Raw genomic sequence first — 24122 nt, forward strand, 5'->3', positions numbered from 1 at the left:
GGAGGGCCGCACCCAGAGGGTGGTAGTGGATGGGTTCTTCTCGACCTGGAAGGACGTGGGCAGTGGGGTTCTGCAGGGCTCGGTCCTCGGGCCCGCACTGTTCAACATCTTCATCAGTGACTTGGATGAGGGGGTAGAAAGCACCCTGTTCAAGTTTGCTGATGACACTAAGATGTGGGGGGATGTGGGTGCACTAGAAGGGTGCAATAGGCTACAAGCTGACCTTGACAGGTTGCAACGGTGGGCGGATGAGAATAGGATGGGGTTTAACACTGATAAGTGCAAGGTGTTGCACATGGGGAGGAAGAACCGGCACCACACTTACAGGTTGGGGAACTCCCCTCTTGCCAGCATGGAGACGGAAAAGGATCTTGGAGTCGTCATTGACTCCACGATGAACATGGGCCAGCAGTGGGGGGAGGCAGTCAAGAAGGCCAACCGTACCCTGTCATGCATCCACAGATGCATCTCGAGCAGGTCCAGGGAGGTGATCCTCCCCCTCTATGCGGCACTGGTCAGGCCGCAGCTGGAGTACTGCGTCCAGTTCTGGGCGCCGCACTTCAAGAGGGACGTGGACGATATGGAAAGAGTCCAGAGGAGGGCCACTCGTATGATCAGGGGTCAGCAGGGCAGGCCTTATGAGGAGAGGCTACGGGACCTGAACCTGTTTAGCCTCCACAAGAGAAGGTTAAGGGGGGACCTTGTGGCCTGCTACAAACTGGTCAGGGGGGATCAGCGGGTATTGGGGGAGTCCCTGTTCCCCCGTGCGCTGCCAGGAGTGACCAGGAATAACGGTCACAAGCTGGCAGAGGGTAAGTTTAGATTAGATATTAGGAGGCGCTACTTCACAGTCAGGGCGGCTAGGGCCTGGAACCAGCTTCCAGGGAAAGTGGTGCAGGCTCCTAGCCTGGGGATTTTTAAAAGGAAGTTAGATGAGCACCTTGCCGGGGTCATCTGACCCCGGTGCTCTTTCCTGCCAAGGCAGGGGGTCGGACTAGATGATCTACCTAGGTCCCTTCCGACTCTAGCTACTATGAGACTATGAAACTATGAAACCTACAGTTTGCTTTCTTGGGTCGCCTACTACTAGAGACTTTCAAGAGGTACTGTGAAAATGTCAAATACTAGGGCCAGTCTGGAGTTTGACGTGAATAAGAAACCACACAATCATTCAATGGTAAACATCTGATAGATAAGCATCTTTAATAATTTGTGTCCACAGCAAGTGGACATTAAGGTGTCTGAGGATAGAACAAAAATGGTCTCTCACCATGGAATAATGGAAGTCTTCCTTCTCTGGAATAATAAATGCCAGGCTCACAGTTGTAATCTCTCCACTATGCTGCACACCCAGGGAACCCAGCTATTAGCATGGAGGAACCTCTTTGAAAAGTATAACTTATAACATCCCTTAGCAAAGCAAAAGCTCTGTTTGTCTTGGCATAGAATAGCCTGTCTATACACAGCTGGAGAGCTTATTTTGTCTCCTTGTACAAATCTGGACCAAATCAATTCTCTAAGGGCTTTATAAAAATGCTGTCTTTATTTAAGGAATTTTATGCATTACAAGATGTCTTCAGAACCTTCACAGTCACAAAAATAAAGGTGATTTTTTTTCCAGTCTTTGGCTAAAGCATGGCTAAAACTTGCTTCCTTTTTACATTTAAATTACATTTACATACTTACTTCCAGAATCACATTTAACTCCCCCCTGCCCCCCATTTATTCTTATAAATGTAAAAACCTTAGTAATTATGGTGACTGTTAACATAGGAAGGGAACAAAACAGCCACATTGGGGCTCACTCCTATACACACTCCATGCAGGATGCACCCTTGTAAGCCATTTCAGGTTTTGGGTCTGCAAACAATAGGGCTTGCAGGATGTGGCTCATGGTAATTCTATCGTCATGACACTGCCCTTTATAGCTTTAGTCCTCCAAAAAAAAGAGAGAGTGTGCGAGAGAGAGAGTGGATGTGTGTGCATATGTGTGTGTAAGAAAGAGCACGAGATAATGCAAGAAAGAGCATTCTGTCTCACCAAACTTTGCGGCTGTAACAGAAGACAGAGGAGAAAAACAAAACAACATATACCGCCTCTATGGCTAGGGACAGACAGTCAAAAAGCCCAAGACTGAATTGATTCAAACTTTTCAGGTTTCTGTAAATTGCTTAGATTGAATGGATAAGAAAGTGAACTCATATTAGATTTTCAAAAGAGAAAGGCAGCCTGACCCCTGCAGTGGCCCATACCAGGAGCTGGATGGTGCTACAATGCACCTCCCAGCCAGTGACCAGTGGGGAGATGGGTGATTTCCCCAGCCACACCCTTCCAATCAGCTGAGCGGGGGCATGGGGACACCCCCCCCGCAACCAGACCTCCAGCCAGAGTCTCCCTAGCACTGGGGAAGTGGGGGGAGGGAAGCCCCAAGTGGGGTGTTTCTTCCTCTCTCCCTGTGCCCAGAGCTGGTCCCCCTGGCCAGCTGAGGAGTGGGTCTAGCAGGGAAACCTGTCCTTCCCCCCAGACCCCGGCCAGGGTCTCCCCCACAAAGGGGGAAGGGGAGAGGGGGGAAGCCCGCAGCAGGGTGCCTCTTCCCCTGTCTCCCCATGCCCAGAGCCAAACCCCTGGGCCATGCCACCTCCTCAGTCTGGGCTGGCTAAGAAGGGGGTGAGGGGGAAAAACCTCCCCTCCACCTGGCACTGGACCCCCAGCTGGGGTCTCCCTGGTGTTGGGGAAGGGGGGAGAGGGGAACCCCCAGTGGGACAGTTCTCCTCCCCGCCATCACACCCAGAGCCAGGAGCTGAGCTGATCATCCGGCCATGCCTCCTTCTTGGCCAGCAGGCCGGCTGAGGAGAGAGTGGGGGGGGGAGGGAACGGTGCCCCCACCCAGCTCTGGACCCCCAGCTGGGTTGTGCCCAGCACGGCAGGTGGGAAGCCCATAATGGGGGCTGTTCCCACCCTACTACCTCCTCAGCTGGCCCACTGGCTGGGGAGGGGTCATGGCCAGGTGATCGCTCTGGCTTCTGGCTCAGCTGGGACTATGGGCTTCCCTGCAGTCAGAAGCCAGGCCAATCACTCAGTGGTATTTGCTCCCCAGCCAGCAGGCTGGCTGGGAAGGGGACTGGGAGGAAAAATGGCACCCTCTTCCCCCTCCCTCTGCCACCCCCATTCCAGACCCCTGCTGCCATCCCAGGAGCTGTGGAGTGAGCACAACCCCTAGCGCCGCCACTTCACTGGAGCCGGCTCAGGGGGTCAGAGAATTGGCTGCCTGGCACCTCCTGGGCAGCACTGCAGCCGGGGGCCGGGCCCCGCCACCCCTCCCGGATAGGGCAGGAGTTGGAGGGGGAAAATTCCCACCCCGTGCCCAGCAGAGGGAGGAAGCTGGCAGTGGGGGCTTTACTTCCCTGCCCCAGCTGGGAGTTAGGTCTATTCCCTGGTCAAGAAGGGGGGAGGTGTAGAAGTCCACCCTGCTCCTGGCTGCTGGGGATGGAAAAGTCCCTGTTGGCAGCTGTGGATGGGACCAGCCCTGCTCCACTGGAGCAGAGAGCACAGCCTGCGGCTGCAAAGCATGGTGGGGGACTCGGATTTAACTTAAACCAGGAAGGGGTCTGGGACAGAAGTTCTATAAACTTGTTTGACCCAAATCAGGTAGGTCTGATACTACATTCAACCAGGTTTTATCTTAAATCAGTTTCGGCCATTTTGAAACTGATTTATGTGTACTGAGCTTATGTTCTGTTACAGGTTTAAACCAGTTTCTGATTACTTAAACTGGTTTATGTGCAACTTCTGTCCCTAGCCTATATGTACATGGAGGCTGTTAAAACAGGACCACTGTATTTCCTGAAACTCAAAACAGGATACTTCACTCCCCAGCCCCGTTTTCCACACTCTGCCAGGACATGCGTTTAAAAACGGGTCTGTCCTGGTGAAACCAAGACAAATGGTCACCTTATCTTAAAAGAGCATTCAATCCTCTGTATCCAATAAAAATGAGGCTTTAATAATGCCAGAGGCCTTTTTAAAGGGCACCTGCACCATGAAGTTCAGTAGATACTTGTAACCTGTACAGAACACTGCACAACTATTCTGAGCTCTGCATGTTTTTGCTGGCTGCTCCTCAAGCAGGACTGATTGACTGCCCGGGCTACCGGAAACCAACTGTTATTCCTGTCTCACCCTCTAAAGTAGATTGCCAAAAATCCCAAAGTTGGAAAAAGCCATTAGAGACAGGAACAAGCCAAACCCCGAGCAGGGAGTTAGAGCAACCTCAGTCTCAGGAAAGTAAGCAGCCAGAAAGAAGAAACATTTCCAGAGGTCTTTGATGCAAATCCTTTGAGTTTGCACATCTGTTTGGTTAAGTGTTTCAGTTTCATTTCTGTTCTGTGCTGCTTTGACCTTATCAAATATTCTGCTGGAGGCGAATGTCATTAGGTGCTCCTTAAAGCCAACAGAAGGAAAGGAATTCCACTGTCAGAGCAGAACCAGTTTGCTCTAACACAATCTGATCCAACTTCTCAGTACATACTGGTCACGGAAGCTAAAACAAAGCTACATGGCACTAAGTGCCATATCCTCAGTTGGATTTATTTATTTGATTTTATATGCCACCCTTCCCAACAAAAGTGCAGAGTGGCTTACAATAACAAAATAACTTATAAAACCCGAGAATGACCAGATGTAAGCCATTGGGAGCTGCTGGGAATATAACAGGATATAAATCATCGAGAACTACTGACTATAATGAAATGGACCTGATTTGCCATAAAGGAAGAGGTGGTCCTAGGATTTTATTAACTTTGCAAAATATACCAGACACACGGCCGCTAACTGCACTTTGGTGAAAACTTGCAAGTTTTTAAAAGAAAAAGTCTAAACTATAAAAAGGTTAGTTGTTTTGTGAAAACAAAATCATTTTTTAATTACCAGAACTTGAATTTTTTATGTTTTGTAAGCTTAGATTGCATCAACTCCCCTTCCTCAGAAAGCTCTGCCTCACAAATAACACAGCAGGGAAAGTGCTCCCTTAGCGCAGATGAGACCGTGCAGCGAATGAGGTTGTCGTAGGTAGGACCCTGCCTCATTTGTTACAGTAAGTGGACCTTGTGCCACAAATGAGGCTCTGGTCCAGAGGAACAGAAGGATTGTGTCCTGGGCCTCCTCTACACATCATGTTTATGCCTCAATTAAAGTGTAAATCATGACATAAATAGGAAGGGTGCTACATGTGCACTCACTTCAGGCACCATAAAGTGGGAAATGAGACAAAAAATGTTCCACATATAATACAGAACAATTTTGACCACTCTGGTCCTGGCCCCAGCCCAGGCCAGTCAACGGTACTCTTTGTCAGGCCTCTGAGCCTCTAGCCCCACTCTCACTCCTGGGGTCTACCTTTTGCCCCTACTCAGGGTTAACCCACCTGGTTGTGGGAGCTGGGGTTAAGGCACCCCGACCCACCTTTCACTGGCGTGGTAACTGGCCTGACATTTCCTGGGGGCTCCTGCACCACTGGGAGCCCCACCAGGCCACCCACTCCTGGCAGGGCACAGTTTTAGGTCACGCCCAGGACTAGGAGCCTCCAGACCATCCCCTACAGCTCCTCTCTTACCTCCAGGCTGTGCCTAGAAATCTCACAGCCAGGCAATGTTGCTACCTGGGCTGCCAGCAGTGAACTGCCCTGTTCATATGGGCGGCCAGAGCTCCAAAAGGGCCGCCGTAATTAAGCACCTGCTGGCTGCTTGACCCCAGGTCTTAAAGTGGCAGGCACCAACAGCCTCCTGCCACACACCTAAATTTAACATGTGGCTGGGGCCAACAATCAGCTGACTCCTGATCCCAGGGCCCAGATTGCACCAGGGTCTGGAACGGCCCTGACGACTGACAATCAGCTGATTGTCAGACCTGGGTGAAAGGGAAGCCAAAGGACATCCCCCACCAGGGACTTTTGACCTGCACCTGGCAGCTTTGGCAGGGCTTCTGGACAAGGGCTTCCCCCACTTGGGACTTCAAACCCTGTGCCCAGCAGTCCAGCCATAGCTGCCAGGCATAGGGTTTTAACAATCAGCTGATAGTGAGCACCAGCCCAGACAGCACCAGGTCTCACTGTCTGCCCTTCCTAGCTGATTGTCTGCTCTAACAGCCCTGGGTGAACCAGACCTGGGACTGCCCAGCCAGAGCTGACAATCATCCAATTGTCCACTCTGTGTGTGAGGTTTTGGCACCTGGCTTTCAATTTGCCACTGCAGGGGGAGCCCAGAATTATTATAATGCAATCTGGATCTGACCCCCAATCCCAAAATTGGACCTCCTGCCATGCATGTGTAGAATGGCAGGAGGCATGACTGGTGGGAATGGAGATTAGGGCCCACTGTGCCATTAAATAAGTGTATGCCAGTGGCTTTGGTGATGGCAACTTGATACCCCCGCCCAGAAGAACTAGATTTTATGCCAGCCTCTGACACTGAACTCCCATGTGCCAATGGCGAAAAATTAAACACGACATTTTCATAGTGGATCACGGAAAGCATTTCTTACTTTTTGGGTGCCCAAAAGAGAACAACTGGAGTTAGAATTGCAGCCCTGAGAGGTGAGCACTCGCAACTGAAATCAATGGGAACCCCGAATCAGACACACGCAGATACAGAAATCCTAAATATTCTGGCAAATTAGGACCCAAGTGACTAAAGTTAGACACTCAAAATTAGGGTATGTATTTAACAGTTTTGGCCTTCAGTTTCTGTGCCTCAGTTCCCTATACGTAAAATGGGCATACTACTTTCACTTCACCTCACAGATGAGTTGCAATTGTTAGTTTCCTGACATTTGTATAGTAATGGGATATTACAGTGCTGAGCATCATTAAAAACACCCAAGAGGTAACTGTTATTTTTGTATTTGGGGATTTTTTGGTACATGACTAATGAGGCTAAAAGCCATGCACTGAATGATGAGGACAAAAAAGAAATACTGACTAGCTACCTATTCAGTGAGCACTGTCCACCCTGTGCATTGAATGACTTGGAGAGCCTATGGAAAAAATTGTATGCGAGGATGTAATTTAAGACTATCATGACACATACAAACAAGGAAGCCTAGTTAACATTGCACAGGCAAAATTAACATTGCATGTCCTAAGATCTGAGTGCTTGAATGCATGCTTAACATCCTCTTATTGTAGTAAATGTTCTTTTATGTAGTAAAATCAGTGATAGTAACGTAACAAATAGGTCTCTACCTCTTTCACATTGAGGGCCAGTGAATCCATACACACAAGCACAGCGGTTTGGTCCAATGCACCGACCTCCATTCTGGCAGCCATTTTCACAGATAGCTGTTCAGAAACATAAATACGGGCAAAATTACAAGAGAGAAATAAAAACACACACAAACACTAGAAGAAACATGGGAAAGTCATGGAATTTGGAGCACCCTTTATAGTTCATGGGTCTTCCCCCATTTACTGATCCCAAAGAAAAAGCCACCGCGTTTGTTTTTCCCCAGCAAGGCCACCCTGAATTCTTCTCGCTTGTGCATGATTTCTTTTATAAATGGGCAGAAGAATGACAGCACAGCTGACTGAGAGGCTTCAGTTAACACTGGGATCCAAAACAAGAGTGACCACCTATGCACCAGACTGGCTGCTCCGAATGGAAACTCTTGACTCCTGAAGAAAAGCTCTGGGAAACACCTGCACTCTCTGGAGGTGCCCCTTCAGACTGCCCTCCCTGCTTGCAGGCAGTACTGGAAGTTTTACAACTTTATTGTGGAAGAAAAAAAATAAAGCTTTACAAGTACCACTTGTATTTAGTTGGGGAGTGAACCACAAGGCCAAATTGGTATGAGCTATCATCGTAAAAGAGTCAAACTACCACCATTTGAATGCTTGGAAAAAAGGTTGTCCTGGGACACTACAATTTTGAGGTGCCTTGGTACGTCGGGCATAAAACAGCCCTTTTCTTGAACAATCGCATTCCTACACATCAAGTAAGCTAGGAAAACGCTGTCCCTCCCCCTGCAGCCCTCCTGGTGGCTCCGTGTGCCAGAGCTTGGGTCGAAGTCCCAGTAGTTTGCATTGCGAAGAAATCCAGCCATGTTCAGGAATGACAGGTCTCTGGATTCCATGAGCTCCTGCTACAAAATTTACAGTTTGGGCATAGGGAGGAAAGGGGGATTACAGGTTTTGGATCATCGCAGATTAAAGGGCTATTTGTAGGGAGGAGGTGACTCCCAATGCGTACTGGTGCTAGCCCTGTCTTATATCCTGTGAGAAGTGTAAGAGGAAGGGACAGCCTACTGATGGATTCTTATAATTAAAGATGGTAAAGAGAAAAATTGGGGAGAACTGGAGCTGGCCTCCAACCAGAGCTCACTGCGACTTGCAAAAGCATCGCTGAGTCCCAAAGTGGGCAAATACCATCTCCTTTCGATTGTTAGTGCCACGTCATTGATAAAGTCCCAGAGCTGAATGGAGGGTGACATGTCAGGAGCACTCAACCTAAGCATGTTTTAAAAGCAGATGTTGAAGAAGCCAAATGATCACAGATGGCTGAGAGGGTAGAGGTCAATGGATAGCCAATATTTTCTTAAAGCCCAAATTATAGTTCACAGGAGTCATATTAAAACCCCAGCAACCACAGTGAAAGTCTCTTTTGAACAAAAGATATTCCAAGTGCTCCAAGGGAAATGACTTAGTCATGATGTGGTAAACTCAGCCACATATTGAAGAAATGCATGCAACAGAGAGAACTGGAATCCACAGGGTGCAACTATTCTTCCTCCTTACAGAGCTAATACTGAAACATGGAGTCTAGAGTGGTCACTACGTACAGGAGCAGATAGCCAAAGGTAAAGACGTGAGTGTGAAGTTCATGAAATGATTAAGAAGATTTTCCCTTAGGTGTTTGATTCTGCAGAAAGGTATGGCTTTTGTCAGACTAAGTTTCAGTGGATTTCCTAATATCCCTAGCTGTGAGAGCTGTGTGGCATTTGTTTATGTACTATAAAGGCCTGGACTCACTGCTATCCTGGATTGATGGGGTCACAGCTATGGTGATAGCTCACACAGTGCCCCGACTGAGGTTTCTAAGATTGATAACAATGTTAATCAGTTCCCACTTGCACTACCTAGAAGAGCCATGCCAAGTGCAGTGCGACTATGCTAGCCAAGGGGCATCTTGAGTGCAGAACTGTTTAGAACAACTGCCAAGGACAGTCAGATCTCTGTGTATGATCCATATTCATTGTGACAGTGTAGTCGCGTTGAATGCTGGTGCTTAAACACTGAAAGCTGAGAGCAGCTAGAACAGAAGCAAGCGAAATATGGCCCACAGGCTGAATCTGGCCCACCAGGTACTTTCATCTGGCCCACGGCACTCCCCAACAGATTGCACCCAGCCCAGCCCTTCTGCCCACAAGGGTGGGAGCAAGGTGTCCACATGTACATATAGCCCCAAACATACCCTATATCACTCCCACCCCTGTAGCAGGAACGGTGCAGCCTGGCCAGCAGCAGCTTCCAGGCGGGGCTCCTGCTGGCACTGCTACAACCCCCAGGGACCTGCTCTGCTTCCCTGGTCTTCTGCTTGCTCTGCACAGCAGGTAGGGAGGTGGCATGAGTGAGGCTGGGTGGGAGTGTGGGGCTTCATGCCCAGGGAGATGGCAGCAGTGCAGTGACAGGCTGGGCAGCACGTGGGTGTGAGAGAGGGTGGGGGATCAGGGGACCTCCCCACACCATCCCATGGCACGCAGCCCCAGCAGGTGGCGGCAGCAGCAGGTGGAGCACTCAGGGCACAGGTGCCCAGCGGGGCCCGGCTCTGGCCGGCGCTGCACATCGCAGCAAGGGGCTCAGCCTTCACAAGGCCATCTGTATTGCCAGTGCTCCCTGCCACTCGTGTGCAGCCCCCACGCTCACCGGGCATGGGAGAGAAGCCCCAGGCACCGGAGCCAGTTGCCTTCCCCACTGGGGCTTCATCTTCCCCGGGGGCGCAGGGCAGGCAGCTGGCTCCAGTGCCTAGGACTTCTCTCCTGTGCCTGGTGAGTACAGGGGCTGCACAAGAGTGGTGGGGAGTGGCAGCGAAACAGACAGCCCGGGGAAGGCTGCACCCCTCACTGCCATGTGCAGTACTGGCCAGAGACATGTCCCGCTAAACACCTGTGCCCTGAGTGCCGATTGCCCCACCTGCTGCTGCTGCGCCATGGGGGAGTAGGTGTGGGGGGGTCCCCACACCCACCCACCCTCTCTCACACCCCACAAACCCCACACACCCACACCCTTCACCCACAACTCTTTACATATACACAGTTTCCCAACATACCCTATGCCCCCCCACACACAGCTACACCCCCTCACAAACCCTTCCCCACATCCTACCATACACACACACATACCTACCCACACCCCCCGCGCACACACACACACACACACCATACACACGCACACACAAGTACTATACACTCCTCACCATACACACATACACCCCCACAATATACAAGACTAAAAATTGATTTGAGCTATTATGCAATTACCTCTATATACACTATGCAAACACAAATCATGACAAAAATATTTTTTGTAATAAAATTAAAATACATTATAGTAGATGTTCGACTCTTAGTGTTTGATTTGGTTTGCTTCTGGTTCTAAGATGGCAACTCCCCATCCCATTCCCTGGAGCATTTTCAGGGGACAAGTGGGGGAGGACTTCTAGTGGAATAGGTCAGGGTTTAGGAGTGGGACTTCTGGTCCCAAGATGGCAATAAGGAGGTGGGGCAACTGTCAAGGGGTGGGGCTACCCATGCGGGCCTCAACAGCTCACCAAAACTCATTAAGTGGCCCTCCTCTGCATAAATCATTGCCCACCTCTGAATGAGAAGCTGCTATACTGTACTCCTGGAAAGTTGCCAGTGGGACCTTCCTTTGTTCCCCATGCTTGCTAATGATGTCCTGTATTTAATACATGTTTAATGAAATACGATTGAGTATATTAGATGTAGCCGGTAGCAGCCCCTATAGTAAGCTTGCCTAATGCTTTCTATAAACCCCTATTTGTCATTGCTTAAAATTTCCCCAAACTTCAGATATCTGGGATGCCACTTTCCAGACAGCATATGTAACTGGGGACCCTAACCCCTGTTATTGAGGGCTGCAATAAGATGGACTGCAGAGCTGTAAGTCTGCTTGCAAAGAGGCAGGCTGCTGATGTGCACGCGGAGAGGCATGCTCCAGATTAGTAAATACGCTTATTAGTAAGAAGGAACCCCTGCGGGCCACTAGGGAAAAGGATCCTGGTGACCAGAAAGGGTGGAGCTAAGCAGGGGCTTAAAACAAAGTTCCTTGAGGAGTCAGGTCTGACCCAGAATAGGCTCAGGGAAAGACCTCTGCAGGGGTGGAAAGCAGAGATATGGGTTTTCTGGGAAAATTTGAACTGGAAAATTTTCCAATGCCCTAAATAGATTCAGCACTTTATTTGACTTGCTAGCCAATTGCCTGTCAAGAATGACAGGGGGAGGGAGGAGGCTGGGATGGAGTGCCGCCACCTAATGACCCATGCTGCCACTGTACTGCCTCTTGCATGAGGCAGAACACCCCCCACCCTCTGTCTGGTCCTAGGCAAAGCTTCAGAATCACGGCTGCGCTTCCCCACACTGATTGGCTGTTTCCATCAGCCAATCAGAGTGCGAATAAAGCATTATGGACAGACAGACAGAGTTAGGCTTTTATAATATTAGAATATTTAGTAAACAAAACTAAAAAAGTACCCCCCCTTGTTAATTTAATGTCCCAATAGCCACAAGTATTTGAACTGAACTATTTCATTAGGAAAAATATTAAATACAGTACACTTAATGTGTTTGAAATGTTATATTCAAACAAATCCAACGCTTTATGTGGAAAGAAATTATTTCTATTGAAATACTTGTAGAAATGAAAAGACAATACACAACAGCATGCACTTCCCTTATGTTTCTTGTTTAAATTTAAGGAAAAAAACCAAAGGCACTGAAAACTATTGACATGCTAATTTTAGCACACTCAAAGAACAGTACATGATGTGCTGTGCTTTGGTTTTGATTTGACCTGCACAGCCAATTAGGTGAATTCATAACTTTATTTTTGGTTTGGATTACTATGTGAGTGCATTTATCCTCCTGTTTACAAATCAATAAAACATATATGTACTCTCTCACATGCTTCCCAGGGATAATCACCTGAAAAACATTAATTACAACTTTGAAGCAGCCATGCTTGCCTAATATTGTATTGGCATCCATTCATTGTTACTAATGAATTTTATGAAACAAATAATTTTTAGAAACGGAAAATTTCCCACAGAAAAATAAAGCACCGGAAATGTTTTTCTTTTGGAAAATTTTCTGCAGCGCATTTTCTCCCTCCCTACATCTCTGCCGGAAAGTGACACACAGGAATATAAATTTGCTTATGATGTTGTGCAGGCTTTCTGTTTGCTGCAAGGCAGCGGGTACCTAGAAGGGGATTGTGGGGGCCACAAAAAGGCACTGTGGTGAGGACATTGTTGATTATTTGGTTTGCAGAGAATAGGAGCCCAGCAAAATCATTGAGGGTAGCTGGGTAAGACCCTGAAGGAGTGTTAACAAGGTGCTGGAGAAAGGGGCTGGCTATTGATTAAGACAGATGGCTGAGACTAATTGAAAGGAAAGGCACCCAGCTCAAAGGGACAAGGCTAAAAGTTCAGACCAGACAGAGGCACCCAGATGATGAGCAGGGTGGGGTGAGGCACCTATGATCTCATTCTGTTTTTTGAGGCCAGTCTCCTAAATTCATATAAATTTACTAGCAAGGCATGGCAGGTGGAGTAAGAGGGCACTACTCTGGTGTGAATGGGTTTTGGGTGGCTGCCAGGGGGTGGCCTACAGGCATACATAGAGGTGGATCCCTTTACAGCACATCTATTTTAGGCTGAATTTTTGGTGAATGTCAGCAAAAAAAAGTTTTAAAAATAAAAAAAAATCATCATTCGCAGCTGAGAATCAGGTTGGGAAAATACACTGCATTGCTTATATTAAGAAATTCTTACAATCATTTCCCTGCAAAACTTTAATGCCTGAAGACTTTGACACAGAGATCTGAATTTGGTAGAGAAATTTGCTATTTGTACTTGCTCTTTAGGGGTTTGCTAATGATGTGCAGAAAATTTGGCTGCCAATTCTTTCTTCATTGAATACTAGAGGTGATAAAAGCAAGAAGCTTTTTTTTTTTTTAAAAAAAACAGGAAACACATTTTTTTCCCCCAATTTGCTCCAAAACTACTTAGTCCTGTCCCCCTCCCAACAAAATATTAAGACAAAAACCAAAATCTTTTAGGTTTTCTAAGAGTTTCCTGCTTTTGGATTTTGTATAAAATTACGTTTCTCAATACTAAACAAACAATTTTGGTTCTGGTTTCCTTTCCCCGTCCCCCCCCCCACCTTATTTTTTCAGTTTCAGGCTTAATGCTATTCTTTTGTTATTGAAGAAAACCAGATAGTTTCAACCAAAATGAACTCATAAACATCAATTCAAAACCAAAATGAACTCATAAACATCAATTCAAATTCAACTCATAAACATTTCTATTTTGTTTGAGAAATCATTTTTCATTGAAAAGGTGTTTTAAAAAATTACGTTAGCTGTAGCGTGTTTTCTTTAGCTTCTGGGGTGTAGGCAGACACAGATTAATGTGTACTGGGGCCCTGGGCAAGCACAAAATAGGAGGCCCCCTCCCCCCATGGGAGCTGGGCCCCTTCCCCTCCTAGTGCTGGCAGAGGAGGCTGGGTGGATCCCACCAGGCTGGGGGGCACATGCCCACCACTTCTCCCTGCTCCCTGCCCCCACTATGGCCAAACGTACACACACATATGGGCACGCAGACACAGGTACGCACACTCTACTTTCACACTCTGCACATGGACACAGACTCACACTTTCCCCTCACAGGACCTCCCCCCTCCCACACTCTCGATCAGAAGGAGGCAGCCCTCCACCCCCCTACCTCTACTGTGAGCCCCCCATGCCTCAGTCTCACTTCCTGCCAGCCCGGCTGTCCCGTGCAGCCCTGCAAATGCAGAGGGCCAGGCTGGGAGCGCTGAACTGTGTCTCTGAGGGCAGGCGGTGGTACTGGAAGGGGTGGCTGCAGGGGGCTAAGATGAATTTTGGGGGGCTATAGCCCCCAAGGCCCTCCCAGCATCGCTGCCCGCAAAGGCACAGTGCAATGGTGTGCTCATGGCCCGGCCCCAAACCCCCACCACACCAGGTGGGGTGCAGCCCTCCCAGCCTGGCTCGGCCCCCTCCCCCCAAGACGCGGTGCCACCCAGCTTGCCTCCCTCCCCCAGGCACGGCATGGCTCTCCCAGCCTGACCCAACTCTACCTCAATGGCGGAGGAGCCCCACTTCCAGCTCCCAGGGAAGCAAAGGGGAAAGCCACAGGTTTAAACTTAGCGCCAAAAATTGGCGCGGAGTTTAAACCTGTGACTTTCACTTCCCTGCTGATGAGGATCCCGGGGTCAGGGCTGCAAACTGGTAGGGGCTCCTGGGTTCGTGCCCCGCTTGACCGTTCATTAATCTGCCTATGGGTGTCGGTCAGGGGCGGGCAATTATTTTGAGCAGAGGGCTGCTTACTGAGTTTTGGCAAGGCATAGAGGGCTGCACGACAGGCAGCCAGGGGCAGATAAATATTTATTTTCTAAATTTTTTAGGGGGCCCGTGGGCCAGATAGAATGGCCTGGTGGGCTGTAACTGGCCCCCAGGCTGCATTTTGCCCACCCGTGGTGCAGGTTGTATCCATGTTGGTCTAAGGACATAGGCAGACAAGGCTCTTTGGGTAAATCTGATATCTTTTATTAGACCAACTGAAATAGTTGGAAAAAGTCTTCTTAGCAAGCTTTCAGGCACAAACACCCTTCATTAGGCATCTGCAGATGGTCTGTGCTTTTCCTGGATGGAGTGGTAAAGCAGCCTCAGGCCAGTATATATGCAAGAAAGCCAGTCAGTGACAATATAAAATTGAGGTGGTCAGTAGGTGAGAGACAGGTTGGGGGTGGGGGGGAATGAATGCAGCTATAGTCAAAGGATGGAAAGAAGGGGTCATCACCAGGGAGGGCTATTCTGTAGTTGCTCGGGGATGTAGGGGGGCAGTTAGGAAGGCCAAGGCAGAGATGGAACTGGGACTGGCTTCCCAGATTAAGGACAATAAGAAGTCTTTTTTTAAATACGTAGGGGGTAAAAAGAAGGTCCCGGGTAATGTGGGGCCCTTGCAGGACGCCATGGGAAACTTGGTCGTCACACCAGACAGCAAAGCTAACATGTTTAATGATTTCTTTGCCTCCGTCTTCCTAAGTAGGGACCGGAACAGCCACCTCCCTGCTGGGCCCCCCTCGGGCCCCAGGGGAGGCGCACCTGGGCCACGGGTTAGTGAGGATTTAGTTAGGGAGCTTCTGGAGAGGTTGGACGTATTCAAGTCAGCCGGCCCGGATGATCTCCACCCTAGAGTTCTAAAGAAACTGGCCGAGTTCATTGCAAGTCCCCTGGCACGGCTTTATGAGCACTCATGGTACTCTGGAGAGGTACCGGAGGACTGGAAGAGGGCCAACGTGGTCCCCATCTTCAAAAAAGGCAGGAAGGAGGACCCGGGAAACTATAGGCCAGTTAGTCTCACCTCGATCCTAGGCAAGCTGTTCGAGAAAATTATGCTGGCACACATCCAGGAGGGGCCAGCAGGAGACTGCATGCTTAGGGGCAACCAACATGGGTTCATCAGTGGCAGGTCCTGTCAGACCAACCTGGTCGCCTTTTACAATCAGATCACCAGATCATTAGACGCCGGGGTAGCAGTGGATATAATCTTTCTGGACTTCCGGAAGGCTTTTGACACTGTCTCTCACCCTGTTCTCATTAAGAAACTGGGGGGCTGTGGTGTAGACACCCACACAGTCAAATGGGTCACGAACTGGCTGGAGGGCCGCACCCAGAGGGTGGTAGTGGATGGGTCCTTCTCAACCTGGAGGGCTGTGGGCAGTGGGGTCCCTCAGGGCTTGGTCCTCGGGCCCGCACTGTTCAACATCTTCATCAGCTATTTGGATGAGGGGGTGAAAAGCACCCTGTTCAAATTTGCTGATGACACTAAGATGTGGGGGGACGTGGGCACACTGGAAGGATGCAACAGGCTACAATCAGACCTAGACAGGTTACAAGGGTGGGCGGACGAGAATAGGCTGGGTTTCAACACAGACAAGTGCAAGGTGATGCACCTTGGGAGGAACAACCGGCACCATACCTACAGGTTGGGGAACTCCCCTCTTGTCAGCACGGAGGCGGAAAAGGATCCTGGGGGTCATCACTGACTCCAAGATGAACATGGGCTGGCAGTGTGGGGATGCAGTCAGGAAGGCCGACTGCACCTTGGCATGCATCCACAGGTGCATCTCGAGCAGGTCCAAGGAGGTGATCCCCCCCCTCTATGCAGCACTGGTCAGGCCGCAGCTGAAGTACTGCGTCCAGGTCTGGGCGCCGCACTTCAAGAGGGATGTGGACAGCATGGAGAGGGTCCAGAGGAGGGCCACTCGCCTGATCAGGGGACAACAGGGCAGGCCATATGAGAACAGGCTACAGGACCTGAACCTGTTCAGCCTCCAAAAGAGAAGGCTGAGGGTGGATCTAGTGGCCTGTTATAAACTAGTCAGGGGGGATCAGCAGGCATTGGGGGAGTCACTGTTCCCCCGAGCACCGCCAGGAGTGACCAGGAATAACGGTCACAAGCTGGCAGAGGGTAGGTTTAGGTTAGATATCAGGAGGCGCTACTTGACAGTCAGGGCGGCTAGGGTCTGGAACCAGCTCCCAAGAGAAGTGGTGCAGGCTCCTACCCTGGGGGTGTTTAAGAGGAGGTTAGATGAACATCTTGCTGGGGTCATTTGACCCCAGTACTCTTTCCTGCCGTGGCAGGGGGTCGGACTAGATGATCTGCTAAGGTTGCTTCCGACCCTACAAACTATGAAACTATAATGGGAGACAGGAGAGTGGGGGGAAAGGGAATGAGAACAGCTGGTAAGAAGTGGAGGGTTTGCCTGCAGAGTCAGATGTTAGGCAGGTTGTAATGCGTCATAAATCCAATATCTATATGGAAGTAACTACCGGGCATCAGAACTGAGTACCATGTCCTCAATGAGTCTGTGCCCCCAATGTTTCCCATGCTGACACCACCCTGAGATTAAGGAAGTAGCCTGACTCAAATGCAGAGTGAGGACTGGAGCTTGGATGTTCTGCTTGCTAGTTGAAAATGCCACTATATGCAGGGTAACACAGTGGGACAGCTATTTATTTGGCCTCCTGAACACAGCACTCTGATTCAGTTTAAAGGCCGTGTGGAGGAAATAGTCCAAAGAAAAGCAAAAACAAACAAACAAACCAACCCCAAAAAACAAAACAATTAAAAAAAGAGAGAGCACTTACGTTGCCCGCAGTAAGTTCCAGTGTATCCTTTCTGACAGAGGCAGGATTCCTCGTTGCAGCTTCCACCGTTCATGCATCTTACACTGCAGGTTTGGACTGTGGAAGACAGCAGTTAAACATTACAGGAAGCCACCTTCTAGTTTTTGGATCTATAAGCCAATCTCTCTCTAACACAAGGCAGACATTGACCAATCCTCAAATGCTGTCCTGCTTTTTTGACATCTGTTGCCTGCTGCACCAAAATTAATACACGTTATACCAGCCCCAAAGCCATCACATTCAGTGGAACGACTACTACTGACTTCCATTGGAGCAGGATCTCAGCATATGGGATTAGAGCAATTAACATCTTGCACTTTTTTTTTTTGCTGAGGATATTCTATGACACATCACAGGTTTCCTGTGGTCTGCCCTTACCCTCTACATTCAGTATACTGCTTTCATGGCTATTGTCCCCCGTGGCTACAGAGAAAAGCCCATCCCCCGTCTCTCTATAATGACTCTTCAAGTATTTGAAGACTGTTATCAAATTCCCCCTCAGTCTTCATTTATCCGAACTAAATAACCCTAGTGCTTTCAGCCTTTCCTCATGAGTCCTTCTCCACAAGCTGCTAATCATTTTTGTTGCTCTTTCCAGACTCTCTCCAAGCCACCCACAGAAGTCTTCAAGTGTGGCACTCAAAAGTGGACACAGTACCCCAGGTAAGGCCTCAACAGCGCTGAACAGAGTGGAAGAATCACTTCCCTTGATTTGCCAGTGACAGTCTTGTTAATACAACCCAATATGCTGTTAGCCTTTTTTGCAAGAGCATACTGTTGGTTCATAGTCAACATCTACTGTAACCCTCAGGTCCTTCTCTGCAGTACTGCAGCCTTGCCAGTCTTTCCCCTGTATGTATTTGTGCATACAAGTATTACATCCCAAGTGCAGGGCTTTGCACTTGTCATTGTTGAATGCATGTTGGCATTCAGACTGTCTGGTGTTTTATTGAGCCTTGGGTGTGAATAAACCATTGTGCGAGGAAGACGAACCTCACTCACTCTTACCTAACTTGGTAGGTAGAGAAATAGTTGCGTGATTATTGACCATAAGTAGTTATTCCCTTACTGTTCAGTATTTGAGAAAATGGTATTAAAATGGAACAGAGAAAACGAAGCAGGGGGTGGGGGTGGTTATAATGGCCAAGCACTAAATGTTATTTGTCCAGATATGTTGTTGGCATTTTTTTCCAAGCCGTGAGGTAAGCTATTAAAAGTCCATCTTTCCTGGTAGGCTATGGCCAGTCAAACTGAAAATAGTAGTATTTTCATAAGACGCATGAGTGTAAAAACTGGCCTATTAGCAGGAGGCTTGCTTCCCCTTGGACATCCCTCCATGATTCATCTGTTGGGGTGGGGAGGCTGCCTAAACATTAAAATGTTGTCATGGATGCTCATGTCTGGCTGGCAAACCCCAGTCACGGGTGTGGCGTGCATGTACCTGAGAAGTATATATACGGAGGAATCTTTTTCAGGGCAGAAGGGAGCTATAATTTGCTCGAGTGCTGGGACAAGGTGGGGCTGAACAGCCCAGAAGCGTATCTGAGTGGGTGCTGAGCACAGGTCTGCTTCCTCTTGCACATGGGACAGTATTCCCGTACAGGTTGAGACCAGTGCATGCACATCTTTTCCCAAGGCATAGTAGGATTTGGGAGCGAGCCTGATTTATGCAGCACAGCCAGAGGAATCACACATGCCGCCACCATTTTATGCAAGCACTATGGTTCCTGTCATGACTGTCTGTGCTGTGTACATCCTGTGCCCACTCAGCCTTCCCTGTACAGGTCTCTCCGTCTTCCTCCTTCTGGAACATATTATATTAAGTGCTGAGAAACTGCAGGAGTTATCTGTAGGGAAAGGGTACGTGCAAAATCTGGGAGTTCAGAATGGGACTGGACATATGCCAACTTTGCATCCAGGATCTCAGCACACTGGTGTATATTTATTTCTTGGGCATACAGATTTGAACAGTCACAGTGTGTGCTGATCATGCTACTGCTCTACGACCCGAGATCAGCCCAAGGTTAGATAAACTCTTAAGAAATAAGCATACTATCTCTGAGGCTTCACATCACTGCTGTCAAACACTTGCCTGTCTCTACCCAAAAAGGTACTGTGTCCAAAGTCTTTGTTCTCCAGCCCAAGGACTCGCTTCGGTGTGTTAATGACTACAGCTAACCAGCACTGGAAGCCCACTGTGAATTACAGCTACAAGGGTTACCCAGTGGCCTTGCAGAGAGAATTAGCCGTCTGCATCGGCTATTTCTATCTTCCTGTCAGAGCCTTTCCCTAAGCAGCATTCTGTACTTCTTAGCCACCACGGGAAACGACTGAGCAAAGGGTCCTTTTGTAGGGATAGGTGGATCTCTTTGGGTTCGGTGGTTGAGACTGGGATTTGAGGAAGGACCCAGGAGTCCTAATGCTTGTCCAAGGCTATCTTCATGTTTTGTGGTCCTCTCCTCCTACCTCCTTGTAGGTCTTTGGGAAAGAACCTACGCCAGCATTTTTACAGGAGCTTTATTCTGAGTCGGAGGCTAGAAACAGATGTTTACACTGGAGTGTGATCAGCTTTGCTATTACATGTCACCAAACAGCTGACTCTACTTTCAGGACATTTATAGATGCCCCCTGTTGTGGCACCCCAGCTTGAAGCTCTCTGCAAACAGAAGAAAACCCCTTCTTCCAGACCTGCCCCCTGCATTGAGGAATGGGAGAATACCCTGCAGGGGATTTCTGTGCATGCCTGCAAGCACAGAGGGAGGGTACTCAAACCCTCTGTAAGGGATTTCCTTGTGTTCAACTGCATGTGCAGAATTGTGGGGGCTCCCCCACTCCCCAAATGTGTATGGGGAAGGATTTCCCAGCACTCACTGCAAGAATCCCCCCTCTCCCATCTCTGCAAAGCACAAACAGGGAGGGAGGCAGAGGGATTTGCACTCTCCCCTCTGCGCTTTGCGACACACACAGGGAAACCCCTCTGTAAACTCTGTGCTGCTGCCAGGAATGCATGCTGGGTTGCCAGCAGGCAGTAGTGTGGTGCACAGGCTGCAAATGCAGAGGGGGGACTTTCCTATGGGGCATCCCCACACTGTGTTAACAGGCTTGTGTCAGGAAATCCCCTGCAGAGGAATTTCCCTACTCCCTCTATGGGGTGTTTGCAAGCAGACCCCCCCCCCCACTTGCAGATATGCATCCCAAAGCCCCAACTTTCCACCATGCTTACCCACAGCCTTCCTTGGAGGGCTGCATCTGGGTAAGTGGGAAAGCAAGGCAGGCCCCCTGAAGCCTGAGGGGGCCTAGTGCTCCCCAGGAGTTCCCAAGGTCTGCAGGGCCAGGCCCCTCAAGCCTGGGGAGGCTGGAGAGCACCAGCAGCTTCATTCTGCCTGAACTCTTCTGCCATAAGCAAACACAGGAGACACAATAAAGCAGCCCAATTTGTCATGGCCAAAAATATGAGCATTTCTGGAGAGACAGAAGGTATGGAAACCTGTTTGCTTTCACTTTGCATATGCCTGTTTCCACCCTGAGAGCTCAAGCAAAGGCCAACTTTTCTGAAACTATTACCCCACCCCCTTTTTGCCTTGATGCCAAAGTCCATGGGCTTACACCAAGGCCGAATTCACTCCATCAGTTTGGTACTAGAGTCTGAGTCAGAAACCCAGCTAACACGTGCAGAGGGACTGATTTGATTTTTGTCTATTATCTACCTCAAGTGCTTTCAGGGCAACATTCATCCTGGCATCTAGGCACTGGAGAGTAAAGTTTTAGCTCTATTTAATCTTTACCATGATTAGGTTAGATCTAAATCTGATTTAAAATAATAGATAGCTACAATACGGTTCTGCCAGTAATCAGTACTGGATTTTGCAGGCAAAGTCTTCTGTAAACAAATCTGATTATCATTATCCAAACAGTCACTGCAAATTACTATTACTCTATAAATGCACTTACTCTAACAAGCAAGAAATAAAACTCTTGGTTATGAAAGAGGGGAGATGAGTGGCTTTTATTGCTTCCTTTTGGAATGCCCAACTTGCCGGCTTTGCCCCTATGAAAGTTTTAATGATATGTACAAACACAAACACTCTCTGATACAAATGCCAAGCTCCGTGAACAACCCTCCTGTGGAGCCTACCCCCCAGAGGGCATTGTGCAATCTGTCCCTCTAGTGAAATGTCAGGAATGTGGCCATTTGTATACACATTCCCCGCATTCCTGGCAGATTGCTAACATATGGAGCCATGCTCTGGTCACCTCTGAGGCTAAACCGCCCTCCCCTGTGAAGGTCTGCCGTGCAGCGGCAGACATGGGTTCCTGTACTGAGCACTTTCTTGGGATGGTAGCAAAAGGCGGCACTTTAAATTCAGAGCTGCAAACTTATCCAGAAAATTCCTTGTTTGAGTCATATTACTAATGTATTTGGGGGAGCTGTTCCCTCAGATTGCATCAGATCCCTGTAAATGGTCCTGCTCACTGTGGCTGTTCCACACCAGGCTAATGCCTTAATGATCACCCCCCTCCCCTGCAGTCTAAAGCAATGTTTCTCAACCTTTTAAGTAGGAAACCTGCTAACTTCTGAGAATTTTAATAAGTGCTCCAACGCAATTTTCCAGGGGATTTTCTATTTACAGACTAATGTGTGCTATATGTTGGAAGAACGGCTGAGTATATAAGGCCATGATCTGACAGATGTCTGATCTGGTGTGGATAGGGTGGCCACCTTTTACACCGGGGTGCACAATTCAAGTATATACCTGGGTTAGAGGTGATGTTGCCCAAAGCTAGGAGGGCTGCACCCACTGCCACGCATGCCAGATTATTACTGGGGAATTTAAATTTTTTCCCATAGTTTTGAGAGGAAAAGAGGGTGAGATAGAGAGGGAAAGAGGGCAAGAGAGTGTTGGGGTACCCGCGTACCCCCTGCCTGTGTCTCGTGTACCCCCAGGGGTACGCGTACCACAGGGTAAGAAACTATGGTCTAAAGTAACAATCATATGAGGACCTGAAAGGACTTTACAAAATCCCAGTAACTGCCATGTACTGAAGAAAGATAATCAGTAGAACCAGCCTTCTGCTATGCCTGTAATTCAACTCTATTAGTCTGAGACTTCACTCTGGGTGGTCTTTTCAAGGAAGGTTATAAAGCACCTAGGAATGTCCAGTCACACAAGCCGATAGGAACAGCCAGTGCCTTTCTGAAGTTGCCTCTCGTCTTCTGATATCAAAGTGAGACTAGCCAGTGTTTTTTGCATGGTATAATGCTGAACTTGGGCCAAACTATAGCCAGACAAAGAGCAGGAATAAGGATATCTGTTGTCATTTAGTGAGGCACTCAACAGTGGAGACAGTCTGCTATGAAAAACAGTAATACTCCCGTTGACTTCTGCGGGAGCAGACTGGGCTCAGTAAAAGGTCTGTCAATGGATAGCTGCACTGAAAATAGATGCATTTTCTATCCCTTGAAGTACATGGAACTCTTTGCTTGGTACTTAGTACAGTGCTAAGGCAGCAAATATATATGTGCTAGCTAGATCTTTTAGCAAAATATTTGTGCTAACAGCACTATCTGATTCCTTATTATTTCACAAGGTTGGAGACAAAAGGGGTTCAGTTAGAGAAGTGATGGAGCCCAGCACATGGGGAAAAGACCCAGGGGTTCTAGTCCTAGCTCAGCAGTTGAATTGCTCTGGGATTTTGGCAAATCAATCCCTTTATCTGTACCTCAACTTTACCACCTTTATGATGGGTGTAATAATTTAGCCACCATACAGGAGTGGATTTCCATCCCCCACCCCCTCCAGTTGCTTTCCGGCACATGGGACCCTGACAAATATTCAGTTTAAGACATGATGGGATCTAACGCTTGATCCAACATTCTCACGTCCTGCCATGCCACATGTGCATGGTAGGACACATGATTTTGGGATCGGAATTAGGTCCCAGTCACATCTTACTTACTAGTACAGGGGGAGCCTGGATACATGAGCCTGGGCTCCCCCTGTACCAGCAAGGTGAAACCAATGAACTGATTGTCATTTTGGCTAGGAATCAAACTCGTCCCCAGCCCCAGCCAACAATCAGCTTGGCATATGGGGTGTTTGGCATTGGGCTGTGGCACCTTGATGATGGTCTCCCTCTGCACAGGGAGCTAAAGAGCCACATGTACCACCCAGTCAGGCAGCACACAGGACACACTTATTCATCCCTGGCACAGGCCACTGGGATCCGGCAGCCACAGACCAATACCCAACTCCCCCTATGTCCAGGACCTATAAAACCATGTGTGCTGTCCAGCTGGGCAGCATGTAGGCTTTTGACAGATTCTGGGTGGCCACATGTGCTAAATTTAAGATGTCATAAAATTAGCCACAAAGTTATTATGGATTATATATGGAATAACTTTGTGGCTTGTTTACTGGGTTATCATGCCTTAAATTGACTTGCAGTGTGGCTGGGTTACTATAAGATGCAGTTAACTTGTTAATCCTGGTCTTAAATGTAATGTGTATCAGGGCCCATAGGTAACAGACGTTCTAGAAATACATACTATCTTTTTTACCAGTGCTGTTGAGCTGCTATTGAAGTGCCCTTGAAAGTGACTGGACACAGAGTTTTAGTG

The 24122-nt window shown here is 48.5% G+C and overlaps 1 protein-coding gene across 1 annotated transcript in view; it reads right to left on the reverse strand.

The window, feature by feature from the left end:
• FBN3 (fibrillin 3) overlaps nt 1-24122 on the reverse strand; it is a 262268-nt gene that overhangs the window by 193753 nt on the left and 44393 nt on the right. Inside the window, exons 5-6 of the mRNA XM_090027836.1 lie at nt 17465-17560; nt 7238-7333 (exon numbers count right to left, since the gene is read on the reverse strand). Coding sequence (XP_089883962.1) covers nt 7238-7333; nt 17465-17560 — 192 coding nt within the window. The remainder of the gene's footprint in view (nt 1-7237; nt 7334-17464; nt 17561-24122) is intronic.

The sequence above is a fragment of the Crocodylus siamensis genome, chromosome 14 (genome assembly GCF_052110815.1).
Source record: "Crocodylus siamensis isolate JL-2025a chromosome 14, ASM5211081v1, whole genome shotgun sequence".
In the NCBI taxonomy this organism is placed as follows: domain Eukaryota; kingdom Metazoa; phylum Chordata; order Crocodylia; family Crocodylidae; genus Crocodylus; species Crocodylus siamensis.